The following is a 10,195-nucleotide window of genomic DNA, read 5'->3' on the forward strand; positions in this document are numbered from 1 at the left end:
ACCTTTCAGTCATGCAGGAGATTGCTTGATGATGTTGATCCAATTGCTTCTGAACCACTTCTTGCTGTTTTTGAGGTCTTTCTTGTTGAAATTTCAACGCTGCACGTGTGCCTTCTGCCATTGACACTAACTGTAAGGATCGACTCTTACTGATATCACTTGTAACGTTCTTGATCTTGCAATAACCAAGAACTTACTGCAACCCTTGAATATAAGAACTCCAGAGACACCAAGAATGCAAACACAGAAACTCCAGATAACCGAGAATGCAGAAAACAAGAACCAAGAATGGCTCGAATGCAAGATTCCCTTCGTGAATCTTGACAAGGAATTTTCGAGGAATTCCCAACCTCCAACTCATATTAAACTCAATGATTCAGGATGATATTTACACAGACCATGCACTGCTTTTATACACGTAGCACATGAAAGAATTCAAAACGCAAGGCTACAAACATTAAATGCACTCATAATCCCTGAAAATGAAACGCACCGTATCACTAACACAGCTTAAAAGAACTAAACGATGCATTCACACTTCTCACAACAAAATGCAACGTATTACTAAAGTACAACTACAAGTCGTGCAACCATTTGACAGTTAAATCTGTTACAGGACTTTTCACTCCTTCTGTTGTTGATCTGCACACAGTCACACTTCTCTTCTTCACGATCCTGGCCCCAAGCACCCATGACATTGGGCTTGAATCTCTCGTCTAGTAGCTCCTTGATGAAGCTACCACGCATTCTAAAGACAATGAGTTTATTTCCATTAAAATTGAATGGCAAAAATTGTAAAGAGAAGCTATGAATTCCAAAACAGAGCTTGAGAAGAGGTTAAAAGAACTTGAGTCCTTGTTAGAAAATTCCCCAAATTTCGGAGGTTAGAACAATGCAAAAAGCATAAATATGAAAGATTGTCCAAGGATCCAACGGAATCATGCACCTCAACTAAACTTTTACACCAGCTGGCCTTCAATACAATCAAGATTGGGGGTGCTTGAAACATTTGAGATTTTTGCTAAGAATTTGCTATTAGAGACATCCATAGTCGCCAAATTCTGTAAAAGCAAAAGAAAAAAAAAATGAGGGAAGTTTATTGCATAAATAAAATAAAATAATTATTGCAGACTATAATTGTACCTTGGGTTTGAATCTCGCGTATGCTAGCTACTTGATGAAGCTACCATGCATTCTAAAGACAATGAGTTTATTTCCATTAAAATTGAATGGAAAAAATTGTAGAGGATATTCAGGCCAATCAAATACTCTTAACTCGTTTAAGAGATAAGTAAGTCCACAAGAAAAACGTGCACTACGATTTATAAACACACTAAGTGTTTTCATCTATATGAATGCTTCTGGATGCAAGCTTATCTCGTTCTCGCCTTCAGGAATATCTGCTAGTAGTATGCTTTTGATTTTGTTTGTTCCCTTGTAAGTGAATACATAAGAGTGTCAGCAAAATTAGAGCTAACATAAAGTTCTTCATTAATTACAGCATGTTAAAACTAATAACTTTTGTGTTCTCTAGTGCTAGAGCCACAAAATATTTTTACAAAAATAAACATACAAACTAATATACTTTCATATAATACGTTAAATCTACTTTACAATAAAAGAATGAAAATGATATTATGCCGTCTAAGTTTAACCCTCGATTTGACCACTCATGTATTTTATTTTTTTAGTTTTTTTATTTAATGGTTAAGAAAGTGACTATTAATGAAGTTAATTATATCTTTATATATTTTATTAGGTTTATTTTTCTATTTAAAAGAAACGCGTTTCAAAAATTAAAAGATTAATGCTGATTTTTATTTACTATATTCTCTTCTTAAACTAGCCTATCCATGCTCCTTGATTAATTCACCCGCTTGTTTGATTGTGCTTTCGAAAGGAAGTGACGACACTAGTGAGATTCAGTACTAACTTTGAAAACAAAAGGAAGTTTATAGATAAACTGAAAACAAAATCTATTTGTAATTAAGTTTATAGAAATCCCAAAAGTCTTAAAGCTCATTCCGGGAATTAATTAGTGGATACTGCAAGTTGGCTCACAAACATACTTGTAATGCATGTTTGTGCTTGAACAAGATAAGAACAAGAATATTAGATATTGATAAAGGGATTCCACAAAAATAAAGTCATAAACTGACATAAATTCATATAATACATACGTTAGATCTGTTTTACAATAAAATTAGTTTTAGAATCAAAAGTACCATATCAACTTATATCAATTTATAAGTTTATCTTTACAAAAATTTTTCCTAACTAAAACATCTTTTGTTCATTTATGGATCATACAGCCGCGAGATCTTCCAAAAGAGATGCACTCAATCATCTTTTGTTCCATGATCTGAGTCTTCCAGCTAGCAAAAAGGCCTTCCAGCTCAATTAAAAAAGTGCTTTATGAGGCATAAATATTAATGATGATTATTTGATTTTGAAAAAAATTGACCATATATTTGAAAGTTTAAAAATTGTAATTATCAAAAAATCATATGATTATTTTTGCTTATTGAGGAAAAACATAAAAAATGATACTTTTTGTCAGACGTATTTTTTAGTTTATATGAGATTAACAAGTACTTTAATATGTAACACTCAAAGAACCTAATTTTTTCCATTAAATAAGTTTTAAGGCTATTTGAACACTTTTTAAGACTTCTAGTACAACCTCAAACATAGCATCACATCCAAAATCAAACCACAAGAAATTGATGGTGGCTAAAACATAAAGGAAAATGCTATTGTGCCGCCCCATTTGTACAACTACAGTGTACAGTTGGTTTTTTTTTTTTTTTTTAACTTAGTGATTAAGGAAGTGATTTTAAGTGTATTGGTATATTTGTTTTTACTTAATGATTAAGAAAGTGATTAAAAAAATATGAAAAAAAAACAACAACTGGACAGTATGCCCAGCGGTATATTTTAAGTGTATTGATGCATTTTTTTTTATTTAGTGATTAAAGAAATGAAAAAAAAAAAAACAATAACAACTAGACAGTACACTTAGCGGTATACTTAAGGCGGCATAGTAGCCGCTTCCAAAAAAAAGCCACAGAGATGGATACAAGCTATTTTGGAACATGCCTACAAAAATTTAATTTTGGCAATGCCACCACATGTGGCTGGAGCCACACCTGAATGGGTTGGCTGTTTCTTTTCTGTGGTATTGTAGCACAACAGAAAAATAGTGGGCGTGCCATATCGTCTAAATAAAAATTTTATGTATAATTAATTTTATGTAATCTACTGATGTGATTGATTGTGTATTAAAAAAATTAATACAACTAATCACATTAATAGAGTATGCAAAAAATACGTAAAAATGATTGTATATATATAGCATTACTCAAAATAAAATAAAAATACATCAATACATTAATATTTACTTTCTTAATTATTAAGTAAAAAATAAATTAAAATATATAAATGATTAAAATGAGAAGATAAATTTATGAGACACATTAACATTTTTCATAAAAAAATAAAGTGAAATGTAAGAGATAGTAACTCTCTTCGAGAGGAGCGCCTCTGGAAATTAGACTAGGATGAGGCCATGGGCCTGACGACTAACACTTACAGAGAAATAAAAACAAGGAAATAGTTTAAAGGATACGGCCTTGTTATAACCAGTCTTCTTAAAATAGGAAAAAAGGCCCATTTAGACTTCTGTGAACTATAAATGTAAGTAAGAAAAGATAAGTATGGGCATAGGGCGCTGGAGCCTTAACCCATCAGGATTTCTTGAGGTCCACCTCGGAACAAGTACACGGCAACAAAGTACTTTCTCAACAGAAGTCCCTTCTTCACGTGTTACCCTTGTACTTCCTTTCCCTCTCGAACCACCTTCAGATCTCGATTCCTAGCAACGGCAGCCTCCCAAACTCTCACTTTTATATAGCTGCGCCGTCATCTGTTACAGGTATTTAGAGATAAAGGGGAAAACAATATAATACGTGAGAGAGATAACAAATATTAAAGGAAACAATTTCCTGAGAATCCAAGGTCGTCCAACGTTGGTGGTAGGAGATGGAAGGCCAGGCGATTCGCTAAAGACATAGTACGAACAGGCGCGACCGACTTACTTGGGTTACCATTAATTCAAATAGGTTTGGGAACCAATGTATTTTTATTTTTTATTTTTTATTTTTGGGTACAGATGATATGTGGTCAGTGATACGATGAATTTACAAAATCTATGAGATGTGCAGATTTTGAAATGTTGTGGTTATCAGTATAAAATCTCCTTCAATGATCACCTTATCCAGTTTTCTGTTGACTGCTTCAGTGATTGCCAGGAGAGTTGGTGATTCTTGACCCTGATTTGGATGTATTGAATGGAGTTGATAGGTTGTGGCAAATATGATCGCCCCAAAGGAGTTGTTTCTAATTCCCACTGTTGCACTTGTGCTTGTATCAATGTATGTTCTCTCACTGCAACATAAAACTTCAATATCTTTTCCTATCTGATTGAAAATTGAACCCAAGTAAGAACTCGAACTAAAGGAATGGACCATATTAATGGAAAAACTTACTGAGGTCAAAGGTCATCCGATGTTGGTTGCAGATGAAAGGGCAGTCAATTCTCAATCATCAGTGACCAATAGAGGCGACTTGGGATATCATTAATTCATCCATTTTTTAAAGCAGTGACCAACAAATTGTCTGGCTGTAGCCTGCATGCCTTAAACAAAACCCCTAACGAAATGATTCCTTGTTTCTTTTTCTTCCCTTGCTCTCCTTTCATCCTTGTATACCACATTGGCTCCGCAACTTTTATAAAACTTCGTTATATGATCTCTCTCGACATAGAAATGAACTCTAAGATTGTCCAAAACCTTAAGCTTAAAAGATTCTATTGATGAGTATGCCACCCATACTTTATATGACGTTGAATGAAAATCAAATTTATGCAATTCAACCCCTCTGTTAATGTAGCATACATGGTTTGAGACATCGCAGGTTATCGCAGCCCTTATCTTATCCCAAAGCCAGTCACGTCGTTTAAAAAACACAACACAATATAAAGCTATCCCACTAATATTCTCCAAATAGTGTGGCCCCTCAATATCTATAACCCATGCTTTTGTTCCACTCAGTTTGACATCATTAGGCCTCGCAAAACGCCCACTATATGACGACACTTTATGATAATGTCCCTGTGAAATGATTGCCATCAATTTTTAGTCATGCAAACTATAATATTTAGAGGTGCCCACAAGCATGTATGAGAGTGAGAGAGAGAGAGAGAGAGAGAGAGAGATACCTTCTGCAATAAAGGATTTGGCCCGTGACGATTCCATATATTCACATTAATTTTGTCGCAGTAGGACAAGTTAATCCATGCTAACGATCTGATGTGGCTTCTATGGGATTGCAATATTTTTGATACTTCTGGAAATCTTTCTAATGACTTGCATTTATTAAGATGTACTTCTTCTATATTTGGTGGAAGCCCTGGTATTTCTACAAGTTTCTTACAATCGGTCATCTTAAGTACAACCAATCCGACAAAACCTTTTATGCTAGGAGGAAGGCTAACAATTTCACTTTTTGATAGATCCAAGAAAGTCAAACTGGCCGAGGAATTAAATATGGTAAAGAAATTTGATTCTGATTGGGAACAATTTGGAAGATTCAACACTTGTAATGTAGTGCACCCATGGCTTGAATTTGCTGGAGGTGGCAATTCATGGAGTTGTTCTTCACTTGACGATATCTCGTCTTCTATTGCTGTAGACTCAATAGCCAGAATGGATTGTCTCTTATCACCCCTCTTTCCAAAATTTACAATATTTTGACAACCATCGATGGAAAGACTTCTTAGATGCTTCAACTCAAGAGTGCAAGTTGGGAAACAAACAAGTTTTTTGCAACTCGTTATATATAAAAGATGAAGGCCAACCAGATTCCTTATGGATAAAGGGAATTCTTCAATTCCAATGCCCTCTACATATAAATTACGGAGTTTTTCCATTTTACTCTCGATTTCAGGAAAATTACGAAGGCTTGCGCAACCAATAAGTTTAAGCTGATGCAAAGATCTCAGCTTGAGGCTTCTTGGAAATATCGAGAGGTTAGGACATTCTTCAAAAGACAAATAAGAAAGATTATCCAGGAATCCAACATAATCATGCACCTCAACTAGACTTGCACAATATTTAACGTTCAATTCCACCAAATTTGAAGCACTTGAAAGATCTGGAATCTTCGTTAAGAATTTACAATTAATGAGTTCCACAGTCCTCAAATTCTGTTAAAGAAAAAAAGAAAAATTTTGAAGCTAGCAACCTTACTACATAGCTCAAAGAAAGAAATTGAAGATTATAATTGTACATACCTTGAATCTCTGGCCTAACTCCATGATCAAGCTATCACGCATTCGAAAGACAATGAGTTTCTTTCCATTGAAATTGGGTGGTAAAGATTGCATAGGATATTCAGACCAATCGAGTACTCTTAACTCATTGGAAAGGTAATTAGGCCCTTCAGAAAAACGTGCATTACGATTTATAAAAACTCTAAGTCCTTTCATTGATACAAATGCATCAGGACCCAAGTTTATCATGTCTTCACTATCAGGCAAATCTATTACCATGCCTTCAACTTTGTTTATTCCCTAGTAAGAGAACACAAGAAAGTGTCAGTAAAGTTGGTGCATAAAGTTTCTCTTATTACAACTTGCTAAAATCATAACCTTTTTGTTGACGGTGTAATATTAGTTCTCAAAAAATGGTACTCTGTTCTATCTTTACTATCTTTACATACTCTATTGTTTTGGTATTTTAAAAAGGTTTCCAACAATTATGTATCACTCTTAACTTTTCACAAAACAAGTGATTACTAGAGTAAATGTAATATACATATATAAATATATATGTAGTAGAATTTTTGAGACGAAAAATGACATTTAGATAAGACATTTTTATTGATTCATCTTAATTAATTAAGTGAAATCCATTTATAACCAAAAAAACTCATCTTGAGATAATGGAGATTTTGTATATATATTTTCCACTAGGTTTCACTTAAAAAAGAGGGAAATAAATGTAAAACTACATTTTTTTGTGACACTTACCGTACATTCTTCTAACACATGACGAACATCCTCATGAAACCACAATCTACTGCGTTTACCAAGTTCTTTGGGTGATTGTAGTCTAACAATTTCCCGACCCATATCTTGTAGCACGTCATGCATCCACAATGCATCGCTATCAACAGTAATAAGACACTTGTCTATAAGCCTGTTGATACCATCATCTGGTGAAAAACTACAACTGTCAAATACTTTTATGACATCAGCCAAGAGTCCTCCGTTGAAGAAAAATGCAATATCCAGGAACATATCCTTCTCATTATTATCCAACCCATCATAACTTGTTTGAAGTACTTTCTGAATATTTCCGTTGGGAGTTTTTCCATACTTATCCAATGCACTTTCCCATTGACGTAAACTTCGACCTTTTAGATCCGAACCTAGAATTGTTAAAACTAGTGGAAGGCCTTTAGCATATTGCAATACTTGTTTAGAGAGTTCCACATAATTTTCAATCGGTTCTTCTTTCTCGAAAGCATGCCAACTAAAGAGTCGAAGAGCTTCATTGTTGTCCAATATCTTCACCTCGTATACTGAATCGGCTTTAAGGTTATTTAGTAAATGTCGATCTCTTGTTGTGATGATGATCCTACTTCCTAAACCAAACCAATCACGATCACCAGCTAAATTTTCTAGTTGGACTAATTCATCCACATCATCAAGAATGAGGAGAACCCTTTTAGAGCGAAGTCTATGCCAAATCACATTGACTCCTCTATCAATATCACGAACATCCATATTTATTCTTAAGATTTCATAAAGAAGTTTGTTTTGCAACTGAATTAGACCACTCGGTCGCTGTGAAGTTTCTCTAACATCTTTCAAGAAACAACTTCCTTCAAATTGTGAAGAAATCATGTTGTAGATCTTTTTTGAAATAGTTGTCTTACCGATTCCACCAATTCCAACTATCCCTATCATGCATGTAATATCTTTCCTTCCAATACTTAAATGCTGATAAACATCCTGTGCACGAGACTCTAGTCCAACTGGATACTTGGCTACGTGTAAAGATGTATGGTTTACTATTCTCAAGTCCACCCATTCGATTATTGTATGGATAAGTTCTGATTCATCCCTATCAATATAAAAGAAATGAAAAAAGTTAGAATTTTCACGTTAAATGACATATGAATACGATATATTTATAATATTGTTTTTCTTTTTTTTTCTCTGTTACGAAATGACAGCATTAGATTACGATGTCAAAGGTTGCCTTTCTCCTTCCTTAATCCGAATGTTTCAATAGGTTGTGTATTTGCATATTTTCATTGTTTGTACATATATATATATATATATATATATTGTATTATGAACTTTTTATTTTTATTTATTTTTTCCCATGCTCAAATCTATTCCTCCCTTATAAGAGTATTTATCAGATTTTATATCTAGAAACAAATTAAAACTAAAAAATCACTACCTATTCAGAGTAGGTTTTATTTATTTATATATTTATTTATTTTTTGTGTCATGGTATGATTCCAAATGATATTATTTTTTATATAACCCAAAAAATGAACAATTCCATTTTTTTTCTTAAATATTCTTTCTTTCCAACTATTAGGAAGTTATTTTATGGACGAAATTCCATATATTAATTGCTCTATATATTCCAATGTTTTTGCTTGCAATTTATGATCAAAAGATCTCCCAAACGAAGAAAAAAAAAAGATACAGATTTTTATTTCTTTGATTCTCTTCTATTTTCCCAATAAATCTCTTAATTAGGAAAGATTTCTAACTTCAGTATGTTTTGCATAAAATTCAATGCCAAAAATAATCATAAATATCAAATAGTTTTCCTCTTGTATCGTATTTTATCTTCACCAGTTCCCCATATCAAATCGTGGATTTATCTCAATTTTCTCCATAAATATCTCAATATAGCATCATATGCGCATATACACATACCAAACAATACATGCATATGTATGGACAAAACTTACCGGAAGCTCGCTAATGGGAACCCAGAAAAATCGGCTACCTTTTCCAAAGCTACCTTCCACTCCAGCACCTTCACATTATCCTTGATTTTCTCTGAAAGTTCGGTGAATGCTTTTCCAAAATCTTCTTTTTGATGCCGCACTTCTGATGGATCTACGTTATAAAATATTGGGAGAACAAATTGCTTCATCTTTTCCTTGCAGTCAAGAATCTTCAATAGCTCGTTTAAGCACCATTTAGATTCTGCATAGTTTTTAGAGAATATAATGATCGAAATCATTGACCCTTCAATAGCATTAGAAAGTTCTGGCCAAATTTCCTCTCCTCTTTTAAGATTGTTGTCTATGTAAGTATTGATTCCCTTTTGATACAAAGCTTGGTATAGATGGGATATAAAGTTTTGACGAACATCTTCACCTCTAAAACTCAAGAACACATCATGATTCCATGGTCGGATAGGAGAAGAAGGAAAGTGTAAGGAAGAGGAAGAAGGTCCTTGAAAGGCCATGGAAGAAGTCATCCTCTGAGCTCTCTGATGCGTGATTACCATTCACCAAGAGGTACAATTATAGGCCAGTAATTAACACAAAATAAATAATTCTAGATAATCAGAAGTGGATTAAAGAAAGAAGAGAAACTTCTCGGCAACTTCTTGGATGCAACAACGTCCTGCATGCTAGCTGGCTAGGTCAATCATACCACTAGTACTCCATTCAAAGGGATTATGGGGATTAATTAATTAAAAGAGATGGAGTTTGGTCGGCTGTGGCATGCAATTGCTAAAAAGCCAGAAAGAAACTGCCACTAGCCCACTAGTATTATTAATCTATATATTTAGCTAAAAAAAGGTCACAAAGCCTAAATTTTTATTTATTTATTTTTAAATAAAAGTATTGTTTAAAGGAAGAAGTCTGGATCATATCTTGAAACGATATTTTTATGTCTGTGGAAAGATCGAAAGATGTTAAAACAGCTGTGATAAATTTTCAATGCTCCCATTTCAAGAAATCCCTAAAGTCTTAAATTCGTACGATAAATTTATTAGAATAATCCTAATGGTTGTTAGATTTGGACGCTTGTTTTACGCAAAAGGATTTGATCAGTTCAAACAAATGCAACTTTATTTAAATTAATATA

At 33.6% G+C, this 10,195-nt stretch overlaps 1 protein-coding gene and 1 long non-coding RNA gene across 2 annotated transcripts; one reads left to right on the forward strand and one right to left on the reverse strand.

The window, feature by feature from the left end:
* Nucleotides 1–3,918: 3,918 nt before the first annotated feature.
* Nucleotides 3,919–4,402, forward strand: LOC122295956. The gene is made up of 2 exons (XR_006238335.1): nt 3,919–4,121; nt 4,301–4,402. It is a non-coding gene; the product is annotated as an uncharacterized LOC122295956 (long non-coding RNA).
* Nucleotides 4,403–4,549: 147 nt separating this feature from the next.
* Nucleotides 4,550–9,820, reverse strand: LOC122295946 (TMV resistance protein N-like). The gene is made up of 5 exons (XM_043105232.1): nt 9,061–9,820; nt 7,091–8,189; nt 6,353–6,631; nt 5,279–6,265; nt 4,550–5,171 (listed from the first exon to the last, which is right to left on the reverse strand). Exons 1-5 carry the CDS (start codon nt 9,606–9,608, stop codon nt 4,698–4,700), a joined length of 3,387 nt encoding a protein of 1,128 aa, XP_042961166.1. The 5' UTR covers nt 9,609–9,820; the 3' UTR covers nt 4,550–4,697.
* Between the last annotated feature and the right edge of the window lie 375 nt (nt 9,821–10,195).

This window comes from Carya illinoinensis, chromosome 15 (assembly GCF_018687715.1).
Source record: "Carya illinoinensis cultivar Pawnee chromosome 15, C.illinoinensisPawnee_v1, whole genome shotgun sequence".
Classification (NCBI taxonomy): Eukaryota; Viridiplantae; Streptophyta; class Magnoliopsida; order Fagales; family Juglandaceae; genus Carya; species Carya illinoinensis.